Raw genomic sequence first — 17,241 nt, forward strand, 5'->3', positions numbered from 1 at the left:
ACATTGGGTTAACGAAATTATTGTGATGTGTGAATTTTGAAGACAATCGGACACTTACATCACATTTTATAAGAGTTGTAATTATTCAAAATTTTGACCCTTTGTGGGGGAGGTACCTGTTGGAGTGGACCGATATTATCCACTTTCACTCCTGACCTAGCACTGATGCAAATATTAAGATTCGCAAAGTTGGAACAAAATCGGATTATTCTTTCTCTTTCTGTGCAATAAATTATTTTCTTTGAAAATTTTGACATTTTGTGTGGGAGGTGCCACAAGGAGTGAACCGAAAGTGTCCATCTCCGAACTCGACCTTGGGCTAATAAAATTATGGGGATGTGTGAAATTAGAAGCCAATCGGACTCTTACATCACATTTTATAAGAGATGTAATTATTCAAAACTTTGACACTTTGTGGGAGAGGTACCTGTTGGAGTGGACCGATATTATCCATTTTCGCACCTAACCTAGCACTGATGCAAATATTAAGATTTGCAAAGTTGGAGAAAAATCGGATTATCCTTTCTCTTTCTGTGCAATAAATTTTTTTCTTTGAAAATGTTGACATTTTGTGTGGGAGGTACCAGAAGGAGCGGACCGATAGTGCCCATCTCCGAACTCGATCTAAGTTTGACAATAATATTACGATGTACCAACTTTGGATCAAATCGGATACTCCCTTCGAGAGTTATCGTGCGCACCAGCCAGTCGGACGGACATCGTTAGATCGACTCCAAATGTCCTGAAACGGATTTGGCTCAAAGAGACCTAGGGTCAAAACCGTTATTACGATGAGGCACGTTTTGGCCGTATGAAATTATGTATACCCTCTCCGAACACGATCTAAGTTTGAAAATAATATTACAATGTACCACAAATCGGATACTCCCTTCGAGAGTTGTCGTGCTCACCTGCCTGACAGACGGACATCGCTAGATCGACTCCAAATTTGGTCCAAAGAGACCTAGGGTCTAAAACCGTTATTTTGACAAGGCACGTTTTGGCCGTATCAAATGATATATACCCTCTCTAGCCATTGGGCTGAGGATATAAATATATGTATAACTACTTTTATCCTAAAAGAAGATTAATTCCTATTTTTTCAAATTTTTTGAATTAATCAAAGTCCTACAAAAGTTGTTATTTCTATTTTCTCCTTAACTATATTATATTTAGATAATATGGTAAATTTAAATGCGTGTGCTGTAATGCAATAAATTGGAAAATCTCAGAACTTGTATATATATATCATTAAATATACCCTAATAAAGGACATTTATAAAAATATGGATTTGGACCTAAGGGGCTACCGACATATGTTGTGGGGTATCACATGGTCGGCCTTGCATGTCTATATACTTGTTTTCTTTTTCTTATCTCAATAAAAATATTTATAATTTAAACATATATATAATTTGAGTAATACAAATAAATAAAAATAATGACATACAATGTTAATTAAAATAAAGCATTAATAAAACAAAGAAAACTTTGATTGTAAAATAAAAAAGTTTACATAAATTATTTATAGATGTACATTTATAATATATAAAAAAACAATAAAAATATTTTTATAAAAAAAAACAAATTAATCAGTTTCAATAATCATGTAATAGTTTTTTTTAGAACTAGGCGTGTGGATCATTACATTGTCACAGGTCTGCATCTTCTACGTTAAGAGTAATTATGTGGAATTTGCTGACGGCGCACATTCCCATGAGTATCGGCATGTGTTCTTTTATACTTGTAATTGTAGCAATTTTCGAAAACATTATTAAATAAAGAGCTGACTGTAAAACAGAAATTAAATCGGATAGCACTTTCTCTTCATATGGTTTTCAACAGTTAAGTGTTAGATTTGTTCAATAGTGTTTTAAAAATGGTCGCCGACAGTGTTTTAAAGATTTAGGCTTAACAAATTAAATTAAGTTGAACTAAAAAAATCTCATACATATTTCAGGCCCATTGTTCTAACAAATTTGTTTATACTTAACATCTATAATTGTAGGAAATAATTCATTGTATACATTACACTTGATTGTCAGGTTTTCTTGTGCCGTAAAAAGGGTTTTCTAATATAATTGCTCCAATGTTGGCCTCTTTCAGAAGTGGTTTGGCAATTAGATTTCTTCGCCTCCAGAAAAACTGCAAAGGTAAATAAGTTCAGTGATATAGAATGTTTACAATTTTGTAACTGGAAATAATTATATTAATATAGTTGTACACTGTTTTGAGTCGACTCGATAATAGAGGGGAAGTACCGGTCCGACAGAACTCTGAGATTATATAGGGTTTTTGGGCGGAACGAAACGTAAATGCAGATATTGTCAGGTCAAAAAATAAATGCGCATTCGGCGCTTTTTAATGCATATTTACTTTGCCGTATGCCTAGGGTCACGTAGTCGTATCGCAACAATCAATGTGACAATGGGACTGTCATTACTTTTATACCCCCCCAATCATACTAAAGAGAGTTTATAAACTTTGGCATTCCCTTCATAACTCCTGGAAATACTCATATTATACCTTACAAAGTATTATATTCTTGATCTACGCAAATTCTAAGGCGATGCTCGCCAGTCTTTTGTACTTAATCCATTCTTTCGAAAGACTTGATATAGAAGGCTAAAATTTTGAACATACACGGTGAGATGAAAAAACTGCTACCAACTTCATACTGCTGTCATTTCTAAGCAGCGTTCGAAAATAAACAGTATTGTACTGTTGTGTTCTGCACCGTTCCCAGTTGGAGTGGTACACTAAGGTAATGTACCGTACCGGAACACTACCCTTAAAAAATATTTTTGTAATACTGTACCGGAGCACAACGAGAATTTAAAAAAAAAATGTTCAGGTAGTGTACCACATGTGTGTTTTTTACGGTTTGTGAGAAAAATGTGATGTTTGATGTTTTAATAATGCAAAAAATTACAAATACAATTCAATATTATAAAAATGAAAGATGACTTTTTTATTTGTCATGTATGTTTAGATTGGTTGCGAAATTGAAGATAATAGAAAAATATGAAAATAGGTAGAAAGAATAAAAACGGACCAAATTTGAAGTGATAATAATTTGTATTTAACCATAGAAAATTGAAATTTTTTATTTTCCGGGAAAAATGGTATTTCAGTGGTTGCATTGTAATGGATTATTATGCAAATAATTTACCTGTTATTTTGTGGTACCGAAAAATCAATGAATGTAGATGTAAAAAAACTAAATATTTTACAAAGTATGGCTGAGTGTTTAAAATCAGTTTTATTATTTCGATTTTTTTAAGGGTACATGTGGTACCCTACAATTTTTAATACTCCGATTGAGGAGCACTACGTTTTTTAGTGTTCCGACTCCGGAACACTACGATTTTTTACTGTTCCGACTGCGGTATACTGCGATTTTTTTAGCGCTCCGACTGCGGTACACTACGATCATCGTTGTGTTCCCGTACAGTATCACTAAAATATTTTTAGTGGTTGTTGTTGTAGCAGTAGTACATGTGTGTGTTTGTGTTCTGCTAATCTGGTTCCAGCTCCAGGATTAGAAATTCGGCTACTTTAACGGGCTGTAGCCAGAGATCCTCTGGAGTGAGTTGGGTAGGTTTGGCTGAGCAATTAAAAAGGTGTAGCGTATTGTGCGGGCCTGTATCGCACGCCGGGCAGGCGTCACGCACATCTTCATCAATTCGTGCCCAATACGAATTGAGGCGACTACACCATCCTGAACGTAATTGCGCCAAAACTACCCTGGTTTGTCTAGGCAGCTGACGTTCTTCGGCTGCAATGGATGGGGGGTGGACTCCGAGGACGGCATTCACTTTATAACTGCTAATAGCATCCGCGACTGCATCGGTGTGAATGCCACTCAGACCTGCCTGATAGGCTTCTTGATCTAGAGGCTCTCTTGTAGCGCTGGACCTCCCTCTCTAGATCATGTATGTCCTTCCTGACACGCCTGGGTGGGGGAGAGTTATCCACCATATGATGGTTGGGATGACTTTCACGGTAACACCCAAGCAGGTACTGCAACGAAAGCATATGATTATACTGACGTAAGGGAAGGACTTTCGCCTCCTCATGTAGATGGTCCACTGGTGTCATGAGGAGGCACCCTGTCGCAGTTCTCAGGGCAGCGTTCTGGCAGGTCTGGATATTCTTCCACTGCGTAGCACTAGTATTCGCAGACCACACTGGAGCCGCATAGTTGACCACAGACCGACCTATCGCGTTATAAGAGGTCAACAAGGTTTCTTTGTCCGCACCCCAAGAGCTGCCGGCTAGCGCCTTGAGGACCTTGTTCCTACTTTTCATCTTGTCGCAGATAGCTGTGGCTTGCGCGGACGACTTGAACATGCTGTCGAACGTTACCCCAAGAATCTTGGGGTAGTTCGTGGTCGGTATTAGATTCCCCTCGACCTGAACATTCAGCTGTGTTCTCATCTCCGCAGACCATGTGGTAAAGAGTGTGGCCGTTGATTTCGTGGCGGATATTTTCATATTCCTCGCGTGGAAGTATGCGGCAAGCTCCGCGAGATAGAGGTTCAACCTTTCGCATATGTCATCGACCACTGGACCCGATGCCATGATCGTACAATCATCCGCATACGTTACGATCTCAAAGCCGTCTGGAGGGCGAGGAATTCCGGAAAGGTAGAGGTTAAACAGTTCCGGAGATATCACCCCGCCTTGGGGAACTCCCTGTTTCACTCTACGGGCTTTGGACTTCTTGTTCCGGAATTCCACGTACGACTGGCGTCCACACATATAGTTGATTATCCAACGTTTCAAACTTGGCCGGAGGGTAGTTCTCTGTACGTCCTCAAACAGTGTGGCATGATTGACCGTATCAAATGCCTTTGATAGGTCAAGGGCTACCAACACTGTTCTGTCACACGGCCTGTTCTGGTTCAGTCCTCTACTAATATGTGTAGAAAAGGCGTGTAATGCTGTTGTGGTACTATGTTGTGGACGGAATCCATGCTGGTGGTTAACAACTGTATAGCTTCCTCTAATGCTGGGGAGGAGTAAAGCCTCAAGAGTCTTTGCTACTGGCGACAAAAGCGAAATCGGCCTGTACGATTCGCCTTTACTGGCATCCTTGCCTGGCTTCAGTAGCGGGACCACCCGGCCCATTTTCCAGGTTTCGGGCACTATGTGGGTGGCTAGCGACAAATTGAGAACTTTCGTTAAGTACTCGACTCCCGGCGTATCCAGCTGCTTCAACATTACCATTGAGATTCCGTCCGGGCCCAACGCTTTGGATGACTTAGCGTTACGGATGACATTTGCAACATCACCCATCGTAAACTGTGGTGGTTCTGATACGACGTAGTACTCTTCGCTTCGCCCTATCGCTCTCGGGGTGCTCGACAAATTGTCGGTTAAAATATTCCGCGCACCTCTTCGGATCAGTCACCGTTACCCCTATCATCCTTTTTTCCAGGGTTCGAGAGCGACTTAACCGTTACCCACAGCTTACTCATATCTGTTCCAATGTTGCAGCACTTCAGATGGTCTAGCCACTTTTTCCCCTTATGCTCCTGTACCAACCGATTGACTTCCACTGTCAAATCACTGATTCTAGGATCAGTAGGGTTGGTACGACGGAGATCATCACGCTCGTTTGCTAATCCCGCTGCCTCTGCTGGGAAGTTTGGTCTTATCTCGGGTATTCGACCAGCAGGTATATAGCGAGCGGCTGCAGCTCTGATGATGTTTCGGAAAATCCTTTCTGCTACCCGAACATCAGAAGGGTTGGGCAGTTCTCTGAAGCGGCGGTTGGTGAATTCTCTGAACTCTGGCCAGTGAGCTTTCCCATAGTTAAGGAAAGTGCGGCGTTCAGAGGTTATGAAATCGGGCGACCTGCTTATGGAGACGATTATCGGGAGATGATCTGAGCTAAGAGAAATGACGGGTTGCCAAGTCACGTCATTTATCAGACCGGGTGACACTATGGTTAAGTCTGGCGAACTGTGACACTCTCCTCTTATTCGAGTGGGGCATCCTCGTTAGCCGTGCAGAATGTGGAGCAGTCAATCTGCTCTGCCAGCGCTGATCCCCTCTGGTCATTACCTAGGACGGAATGCCACAACTCATGGTGGGCATTAAAATCCCCTAGTACCAGGCGGTTATTGCCTACCAATAATGGGCTAATATCAGGCAAATAACGCGGTTCACAGCTATTAATCGGCGGGATATACACATTAAGCACCTCTACCTCGGCAGTTCCACACTTGACTGCTACCCCCATACATTCCATGTATGGGTCACTAGAGACTAGCTCAAGCGAGATAGGTCTGTACTGAACAGAATGGTGTAACAGGAACGCTAATCCCCCACCTTCACTTCTGGTGCGATCCTTCCTTAGTACGTTGTAACCATAACAACGTTGTAGGCTGCAATTTTCATTCAGCTTGGTTTCCTGCACCGCTGCGGTCTTAATATTCCTCTGACTCATAAAATCCACTATCTCATCTATTTTGCCTCGAAGTCCGTTGCAATTGAATTGCAAGAATGATGCACAATCCGGAGTTGGAACAGCAACATGTGGCGTTAGGTGCTGCGGTGTTGGTTGCTGTTCTGGAGACTGCGGTGGAGTCCCATACTCCGACGACGTCTCTGACGAGGACGACGAAGAAGAGGACTCGCTGGGGACTACGTTACTGCAGCAAGTCGCAACATAATCCCTTTCGCTGTAGTCTCGCAAACGCCTTAATCCGGAACAGTTCTTGAAGTGCACCCACCCGGGGTTTTCCTCAATCCCGGCACGGACCAATAAAATCCGGAGCAAGCATTCCGGGATATGCTGCTCCCAATGCAGAAAAATAAACAAACACAAACATGTACATACTGGGTTGGCAGCCGCTGGCCGATACTGGAATCTTGTTGTTTCGGGTCAATCCGGTATCGTAGAACCCGCTGCCGTGGGATTGATTTTTAGTGGTAGTGTACCGGTACAGTACACTATGTTTGTGTACTGTTTATTTTCGAACGCTGTTTCTAAGCCACTCGTTCGACAGCTGTTAAAATTATTCAAGTGACACCTCATTATATTGTTTACAAGCGTACAAAAACATTTTGGTGAGAATTTTCGAGAAAAAAAATATTCGTGATGGTGTGATTTCTTTATATTTTGCTGGATCACTACGAGTGGCTATCGTGAGAACACTCCAGGATTTAAATGTGAATAAATCTTTTGTGTCTCGTACCATCGCTCGTTCCCATACCAGTAGTTGCGTAGCCCGACGTCAAGAAAGCGGACGGAAGAAACCAGCAACATCAGCAGAAATGGTTCGAAATGTAAAGAAGCGACTTGACCAAAACCCGCGTCGCAGTGGCTGAAAAATGGCTAGTGAGCTGAATATATCACAATATTCCATTCGGCAAATATTGAAAAATAATCTCGGGGTAAAGCCATTGAAATTCAAAAAAGTGCAAGAACTTACACCGCAACAGAAAGAAAATAGATTCAAAAGGGCTAAAGAATTGTTTCGCTTGGCTGAAAGTGGGGATTGGCCGAATTTGGTTTTGGCGTAGGCCGCTATAACAGCCAATGGTCGCTCTCCGCTCGTGTTAATCGACCGTTACATCAGAGTAAATGCCGATTATTATCGCGAAAATATTCTGGAGGGTGTATGAAAGCCATGGGCACGCAAACATTTTGGCCGCAGACCTTGGACATTCCAACAGGACTCAGCACCATTGCACTCAGCACGTGCCATCCAAGAATGGTTACAAAATGAGGTTTCTCGCTTCATTTACAATGGCCACCAAAATCTGCTGATACCAATCCGTTGGACTATTGTGTCTGGAGTATTTTGGAAAGCAAGGTTGGCACTAAAAAATACCAAAGTGTCGATCACGTCAAGCAAGCGCTTCGCCGGGAATGTGTCAAAACACCGCAGAGCAACATTCGGGCAGCGTGTGACTGTTTTTTTTTTTTTTGGCGTTTGAACGTCATAATTCGTGCCAAAGGTAACTAATACAAACAAATCTAAACTTATTCTAAAATTTGACGCTATTTCCGACATTTATTGCTTTCATTCAATAAAATTTGAAACAAAATGTAAAAATTATGGCGTTTGACTTTGTTGTAGTTTTTTTTTTTTTTTTTTTTTTTTATTTTACCCTTTATGTTATTTTGGAATATTGGTGATTTTAGCCACATTTATAAACACATGTTGTTTAAATGAGAACAGAATCAAATCTCACTCTTCGATTGTCAACTCTATTCGGTAATGAGAAAGGAATACAACCGCTCCGCTTGGGTGTAGATTCAATTCTAGTTTTATTTAAAAATACGTTTCTTAAGTACTACTGAAATTAATCTAACTTAACCTAAACGCAGCCACACAATTATTCTTATCTATTCTAATATTAAATGGAGAACATTGCAAGGCTGCTTGACATTTCATTCAAGGGGTCTTGTACATCTGCTGCATATTTATAGTGGACTTTATTATGATAAAATTGAAAAAATGATTGGTACGAAATATTTAAATATAATAATATGAACTATAATCTATAAATATGTATATAATATGTAAAATAATATGAATATCTTGTTAGGTAAACGCTTCCTGGAAACGACTCCACTTCTTTGCCCAGTCTCTCTTCCCCGCATCCGCCGAACATGTTGAGTCCTTCTGTACGTGAATCCATTGGTTCTTCACCGAGTGCTTCATTGGTCAGGGCGGATTCGACCTCGGAATTTCCTCCTTCCTCTCGTTCCTCAAATTGATGACTTGCCGGCGGGAAACACTTCACAATATTTCCTTCTAAGCAGATAACCTGTTTTAGATTAACAGCATCATGTCCCTCTCTTGCATTTTTCAGATGTTTGGAAAGGCCACCTCTCTAAATTTCGATGAATTGCCTTTCCTCTGGTTCCGTTTCTTCATTTTTATTTTTGCTGGGTTGTTGCAATAGGAACATCTGCTTTTTATTCTCCTCCATTGATTTCAGCATTTGCTCCTGCTGCTGCAGCTCCATCTTCTGCCGCTGCAGCATCATCTCCAGCTGCTGCAGCACCATCTCCTAAAATGCCCGAAAATGTTTTTTCCCAGCGCCTCAACCGCACTTAAAGGTATGTACAAAGTATTTTGTACACATGCTCATGTTCAAATTTAATGCGGTGTGAGAAATTCTTGAAATTCTGTCGGAATTCTGCAGTGCATTCTTAGTCGGTAGGAAGGCATTTAATGAATACAAAAACAGTTTTATTTACAATTTCGAATAGTACGGACATAAATCTTCGTTGTTTTATTAACATATATAATGACGAAATTTTTAATTGGCATTATAAAGAATATAGCTATTCCCAGCAAGAATTTCTTTGAGTATATAAATGATGCCCGATCTTTATGAATTCGATGGAAGATTTTATAATCAAGAAAGAATTGTATGGTTGATTTAGGGTATTGAAGCATATGAGGATGCGTAGACATTTAATTCGTAGCAACTTTTATGCATGTATGCATGTTTATAATTAAGAAATTTGCAAAAAGTTTTGCGGAAACAATTACTATAGTTGAGTAGTAACGACAATGTTCAGCGGATTGAAATTTCTACTGCTTCTAAGTTGGTTACACTTGAGAAAGTAGAAGATATCATGCATGAATGGATGAAGCGGCCTGATATTCCGATTGGAGAGTTGCCGGAAGGTTTAGATGATTTGGAGTTGTCAGTTATTGTATTATGATTACTCTATAACATACCTATATCCCGCCAGTACATCAATCGAGTATATTATATTGTTCGTAGGAAATAGATTCTAGTTAAATTTAACGATGAAGGAATATTTTAAAACTCGAAATCTTCTTCTCTAATCTATTGAGTCTTGCAACACATTTAAATTGTGTTGCAAGAAACTGCGTCGCCTAAAAGTGTGTAATTCTTTTTTTTTTAATATTGAATTCTGATACTTGTAATGCTAGTCAGTGTGAGGCGTTGCTTGTGAATCAAGGCGGAGATGGCAATTGATATTGTTCCAATTTTTTTTTTCAATTTAAATTCTATTAATTGGTTTATTTATTTAAATTTCTTTTCATTTGTTTATCTTGATTGTTTGATATTTTGACCCAATTTGCAGTATTTTATCAGCTGCTTTAAAATTGTATTCTTCATATGAAACCTTTGAATTTAAATTTAATTAGTGTCATTTTCATAAATTCTACATATAAGAATTTATGAAAATTATCCCCGCCACAACTACGTCTTATATATTAGATGTATTTTAATACTAATTTGGACAAATAATCAGCAACAATGATTATGTTAACTCCATTTAAGCTATTTTATCCGTATCAAGCATGAATTTGCTTGGGATATCGGAAACTTGGCTGAAATCTAATGCTATAAACCTAAGTGGGTAATTTTGTCGTTATCGGAATAGGGCTCAACTGATTAGGAAGTCGGGATGTATGGGTGGAGAGGTATGATTCTTGACGTGGATGATCTTACTATTCTTTTCAATACAGGAACTCACAAATGCAAAATATATTGATTTGCAATTTTTCGATGAACCCAGCCTAATCTATATCTGTCATAGTTGATGGAGTACCTGTAGTTTGTGGGCATATTTTGAATGATCAAATACTTACTCATGATTCTAGCAGAATAGACAATGCGTTCGCTTCTTCACTTAATTGACTTGGTTTCATAACTCGAATATTAATAACAGTTGTTTCGTTGCATTTACGAAGGCATTTTATTCTATTTCGCATTCTATGTTACCCAGAAACCTGATCTTCTGTCGTATATATCTGGTATGTTCCAATTCCTTATTTGTCTAACATATTTCAAATCATTTATTACAATGGTAAATCTTCAAGAATGTATTTGCTGAAGAATGTTCCGCAGGGCCCTGTATTAAGACCTTAGCTTTTCATTTTGTATGTGAATAGCCTCTCTGAGTGTGTTAAATGCATATAATTTTATTGATTTTGAAAGTGAAATAAATAATTATCTTGATCATATTAGATAGTGATGTTTTGAAAATTCTTAGACAATGAATCCGTTAAAGAAAAATGCCATAAAGTTTGGATGCCATATAATCTCAATATTGCTCTGGATGGTAATCAAGTTAGTTTTGTCTATTAATTTTATTTTCGTTCCTTTGAGCTTCCATTATTTTTTTTTCATGTTGATTAATTCACAGGGACTCATATTATGATATGTTCATACATACATACATTTTTAAAGAACTTTTTAATTTTTATTCGTTTCGAAAAATCCTTGTTTTTCATTAACAAAACGGTCTTGTAAATGATGTTCTAGTCGATTTAACTAGAAGTTATTTTGACATGTTTGAGGTATTTAGTCCAGTCTTCACTTACAGAAACTTCTTCGGCTTCTACTTCGCAGTCAGTATTTATATATTGATCAATGGAGAGATATCATTCAGGCCGAATCGTCCTACAGCCTATAATTTGCATTTGTAAGTCTAAAGGAATACAATCTTTGTCGTCAAATTCAAAAGAGTCGTAAATATTTTTTTATCAATCCCAGCTTTACGAAAACAGAGTTACATTTTTGTGTCGCTTCTAGGACGTTGTATTTGTTTGCAGTGTCGGAATGTGATTCTAAATTTGGAAAAATATTTTTAACTGTGAAATTGCGATGGAGAAACTTAAACGATCGGATAATTTCTTGATCTTGTCGTTCCTATTTATCCAAAAATAGACTCATCTTTACCCATTTTACGATCTAATTATTGCAACCGCTCGTCCACTGGGAAGTCAGCGACAGAAAATTGCCTGAAAGCTCAAGGTCTTACTGATTTTCTTATAGCCAAAGGCACTTATTCCATTTGAAGCAACCAGGCTTGTCAATCACAGTTTTGCTCAAATTTCGTTTTGTAATTGTTTTGGGAACGAATTTTTGACTTTTTTATCTTCCAATTACAAGGCAAATGACAGACAAATTGGTCGAAGATTTATCTGCTGATAAGAACTCCCCTTCTTCGGCACAGGTACTACACGAGAAACCTTCCACGCAAACGGGAAAGGTTGACGTCATAAAAATACAATTTACAAAATGGAGAAAGTGAAGCAAAATTTGTCTCTCAGCTTACAGAGCAGAAGCGTATGATCCACAGAATCAAGTGCCTTAGACATGTCAAGGCCAACAAGCAAACCAACATCAGAACCATTGAACACATTACGAATGAGATCAGTGAGGGCTAAAAGATGAACCGTGGTGCTAGAACCAAGCCGAAAACCGAAATAAGATCTAGTCAAATACTTACGGTCATACATAAGCTCAACAATAGCATCCTTAATAACATAGCCAGCAGAATGCTTATTTTTTAGGATTCGTCTGCTGATAAAAACTCCCCTTCTTCGGCACAGGCACTACACGAGCAACCTTTCACGCAACCGGAAAGGTTGACGTCATAAAAATACCATTTACAAAATGGAGAAAGTGACTACAAATGTAAGGGAATACACATTTAAAGAACTTAATAGATATGCCATCAACACCTACAGCATTTGACTTAACATTCCGCAGAGCACGAAACAAATCTTCCATGTACACACAGTCAATTCTAAAAGAATCAAACCCACTGAGATGAACCCGAGATGAACTTAAATTACCAACACAATAAAAGTAATTATTAACAGCATTGGCATCAATAAATGGGACATCACAACCATCATCAAGACAACCAAACGACTTTAACGACTTCCATATCTGTACAATACTCATACGACCAAACGTTTCCTCATAAAATGTTCTTCTTTCATTGCTCATGACAGCCTTACAATGGTTTCTGTACATACAAAATATCTGCCTGTTGCGAACCGTAGGACACCTACGCCACTCCATTTAAGCTTGAGCTTAAGCTTGCCGACTTTACCACACCCAACCCCAACCAAACATCATTGTTTGGCGAAAACAGTTGGTAGCAGTAGGTACAAAAGACGACAAATCTTGGAACAATAAATCAAACAACGCCAAATGCTGGTCAACATCACTCGCAAGATACAGAGGACTAAAATCAAAATTGCAAACATAGTCTCCCACACCCCACCAGTCGGTCCTACAAAAACCCAGAAACTCAATAACCTTCTCTTCGGCATGAACCGGGAGTTCAACCCCTCCAAAAATCAACGCATGGTGAGAAATACCACAACCAAGGCTTCAGAGATCAGGGAAAATTCAAACAATGAGGTGGTGGCACGAGCAACATCAAGGTGTGTGGGGCTGGAATTGTGCACAACAGAAAACACGAGAGATCTACACAGTCATCGCATCAAAAATGCCCTCATGAATAAGACGAAATGAGTCAACATCTCCACAAAATAAGTAAACGACAGTAAAGTGCACCGTAGTGCTGCCCAGGAAAAGCTCAGCAGACAAAGACTCACACACACCATAACTCTCCGAACGATAAACCAACTTATACGACAAATTATCACGTACATGTAGCATTACACCTCCGCCAACGCTGCCAAAACGGTCATTACGCAGAACCTTGTACCCCGGAACCCTCAACGCCCTCGAAGACACTGCAGGATTAAGCCAAGATTCAGTCACTGCTACCACTACCAACAAGCAGACATTTCAATTCATCGACCTAATGATTATATCTAGACGGTCGCAATCTTTGACAATTCAACTGACCCTACGTAAATTTACAATAGAAGCAAGAAGAGACATGCCTGAAAAATTGAGCATCCCTGATCACAGGTCCGAGATTCCCATCAAGGGACATAGAAATCCAAAAACAGGCTGGGGAGTATAGTTAGGAATAGGAACGAATACTATACAATAAAAATAAAACAAAATAAATATATAATAAAGGGAAAACCAAAGCAAAACTTTTTATATCAATAAGTCACTTGCCCCAAGAAAAAAAACAAGTAAAAACATTATGTTTGGCCGGGCCGAACTTTTAATACCCTCCACCTTAAGGTAACATTAGAACCCATTATTACCAACAAATACAAATTTGCAGATATATTCAAGGGAAAATGTTGCAAAAATCACCGAATATTGGGAGGTACCGCTATATGGGGTAATACAAAAACGTGGACCTATGCATACAATGTTTCGCCTAACGAACTAGAACCCATCATGACAAACGAATGCCAATTTTTAAACAAATCCGCAAAGAAATGTGAAAAAATCATCAAAATACCGAATATCGGGAGGTACCGTTATATGGGAACTATACCAAAAAGTGGACCTATACATAAAATATTTCGCCACCGGAGCTAGAACCCATCATGACCAACAAATACCAATTTTTAGACAAATACTTGAAAAAATGTGAAAAACTATCAAAATACCGAATATGGTGAGGTACCGTTATATGGGGGCTATACCAAGTCGTGGACCTATACATACAATGTTTCGCCACACGGGCTAGAACACATTATGACCTACAAATACCATTTTTAGACAAAATCGTGAAAAAATGTGGCAAAAATAATCCAAATCCAGAATATCGGGTATGTGTAGGTACAATGTTTCTCCACACGAACTAGGATCCATTATGACCTACAAATACCAATTTTCAGGCAAAACCGTAAAAAAACGGACAGACGGACGGACATACATAGCTAGATCGACTCAGCTTGGCGAGATTGGAAGATCCATGTACGGGGTGAGATAAAAAAAAATAGAAAAAAGTCAAACGCTATAATTTTTACATCAAACTGTAGAATAAGTTTAGATTTGTTCGACTTGGTCACGAATTATGGCCTTCAAACGGCCAATAAAACGTCACACGCTGCCCGAATGTTTCTCTGCGGTATTTTGGCCCATTCCCGGCGAAGAGCTTGCTTGAGGCGATCGACAGTTTTGTATTTTTTAGTACCAACCTTGCTTTCCAAAATACTCCAGACACAATAGTCCAACGAATTGGTATCTGGAGATTTTGGTGGCCATTGTACGCTGGAAATTCTTGGTTGGCGCTTGCTGAGTGCGATGGTGCTGAGTACTGTTGGAATGTCCAAGGTCTGCGTGCCCAAGACTTTAACACACCCTCCAGAATATTTTCGCGATAATAATCGGCATTTATTCTGATGCCACGGTCGATCAATAACACACACCATCACCATGGCCGGCGGTTGAGTTCTGGTGGCCAACCGAAGGTGCACATTTTCAGCTGACCTCTTTGACAAGTAAACACGATCATTTTGTTTGTTTACAAACTACTGCGCAACGAATGGAGAAAACCAAATTCGGCAGTTCACCACTTTTGGCCAAGCGAAGCAACTCTTCTATTTTTTGTTGCGGCGTAAGGTCTTGCACTTTTTGGAATTTCAATGGCTTTACCCCGAGATCATTTTTCAATATTTGCCGAATGGAATATAGCGATATGTTCAGTTCACGAGCTATTTTTCGGCGACGCGGGTTTCGATCAAGTCGCTTTTTTACTTTTCGAGCTATTTCTGCTGATGTTGCTGTTTTCTTCCATGCACTTCCGTGAGGTCGGGCTACGCTACCAGTATCACGGTAACAAGCGATGGTACGAGACACACAAGATTTATTCATATTTCAATGCTGGAATGCTCTAACGATAGGCACTTGTGGTTTTCCAGCCAAATATAAAGAAATCACACTATCACGCTTGAATTCCATCACGAATAATTTTTTTTCTGGAAAATTCTCACCAAAATGCTTTTAACGCTTGTAAGTAATATAAAGAGCTGTCACTGGAATAATTTTAACAGCTGTCGGACAAGTGGCTTAGAAATGACAGTAGTCTGAAGTTGGTTGCAATTTTCTTAATTCACACTGTATACTTTCCTATATGGGAAACCAATATTTCGAGGTGTTACATAATTTTTGGTCCAGTCAAACTTATAATACCCCCAACACATAATGTTGTAGGGTATAAAAAGCGGTATTAGTTGTGTATTACGTCATTACGTTGGAGAAGCAAAATATGAATTGTATTTGATTTAGTTGTTGCAAAATGGTAAGGCTTAATCCATTTATTTTTATTTTATAAGAACAACGTTTGTTTATTAGTGGAGAATGATGGTAATGTTTACCAGGGGGTAAGGCAGGGAATGCCTAGGTTTCGGAAAGAGCCACTAATCCTCATCAGTTCCCTTGTTTTTTATTATTAAGAATTACGCCTGACCATTTTGCATCGACAAAATACTATAGTATCACGAACAAACAAGTATATGATTTGTATACCAAAAATTGAGCGTGATTGTAAACCTTTGGTGTATTTTTTTCATGGTTCTTATTGAAATCGGATTCAAAATGCGGGTTGTGGTTACTCAAATGCAATCGATGCTATATTTGAGTTTTGATTCTACATGTAACAAATAATTCTATATATAACCTAAAGGTCTGTATCAAATTTCAAAGCTCTAAAAATAAACTCGCTCGAATAAAGTGAACATACTCTATTTTTGGGGTTCGTTTCAGCATTCTTTGCTCGTTTTGGAGTGGGAGAAAAATTCGTTCCAAACCGAGAAGATTCTACTCTTGCCGACCATTCTTTAATTTTTTTCCACCCGATTTAGTTCCAACTCATGCACTATTTCGAGCGATTCGACTCCCATACTAACAGGAATGTCACCCGCTCGGGCAAGTTTCGTAGCCCCTATTTATGGTACTTTCAACATCTTAACAAAGTTTCTTAATTGAATCGATTAAAATTCAGCATTTTTACCGGGATGATAATTTTTCTAAAATTTATTGATAATAAATTACTGGTTTAATGGTCTCCTCTCCTTTAAAAATTTCCAATATTTTCAGTTAATGAGTTCATACTTAATAGAAGACTAAAAGTAGGATCTAAGGAGTGGATGAGAGTTATCGGTGATGGTGTTGGCAAAATTCAAGTCTCTAGGTATCTTGTTTGTACTTCAGAATTACGTTTGGATCTTTGGATTACTGATGATTTTAGGAAAGAATTATGAAAATATTACCGGCTGATAATACTTTGGCAATTCGTAACTATTCGTTTTAGAGTGTATCAGTTTACAGAAGAGTTTCATTTTTAGATTTTTTGATGTAGTAGAAATTCTACCTTAAGTTCTACCGAAAATAATTCTGGACATTACATTAATTGTGAATTTCCCCAAAACCTAGGTCTTTGTTGTAGCAGTCTTCGAAATTTACTATGCTGTGGCTGTAAAAACTCCACGGCAGTCGCAGTCATCATTTTCACAACACATGCCTTTGGCTATACTATGGTTGGGAAACAGAACAAATAAAGAAGCAGTTAAGTTTTCATTCAGTTAAAAAATGTGGTTTAATTCGAATTAA

General features: G+C 38.8%; 1 protein-coding gene across 3 annotated transcripts in view; it reads right to left on the reverse strand.

The window, feature by feature from the left end:
- LOC101892077 (protein ABHD18) overlaps positions 1 to 17,241 on the reverse strand; it is a 515,891-nt gene that overhangs the window by 393,694 nt on the left and 104,956 nt on the right. For all 3 annotated transcript variants that reach the window (XM_059129066.1, XM_059129065.1, XM_059129067.1), the window contains exon 3: positions 2,033 to 2,145. In XM_059129066.1, the coding sequence (XP_058985049.1) occupies positions 2,033 to 2,145 (113 nt within the window). The remainder of the gene's footprint in view (positions 1 to 2,032; positions 2,146 to 17,241) is intronic.

Source organism: Musca domestica, unplaced genomic scaffold (assembly GCF_030504385.1).
Source record: "Musca domestica strain aabys unplaced genomic scaffold, Musca_domestica.polishedcontigs.V.1.1 6, whole genome shotgun sequence".
Lineage (NCBI taxonomy): Eukaryota > Metazoa > Arthropoda > Insecta > Diptera > Muscidae > Musca > Musca domestica.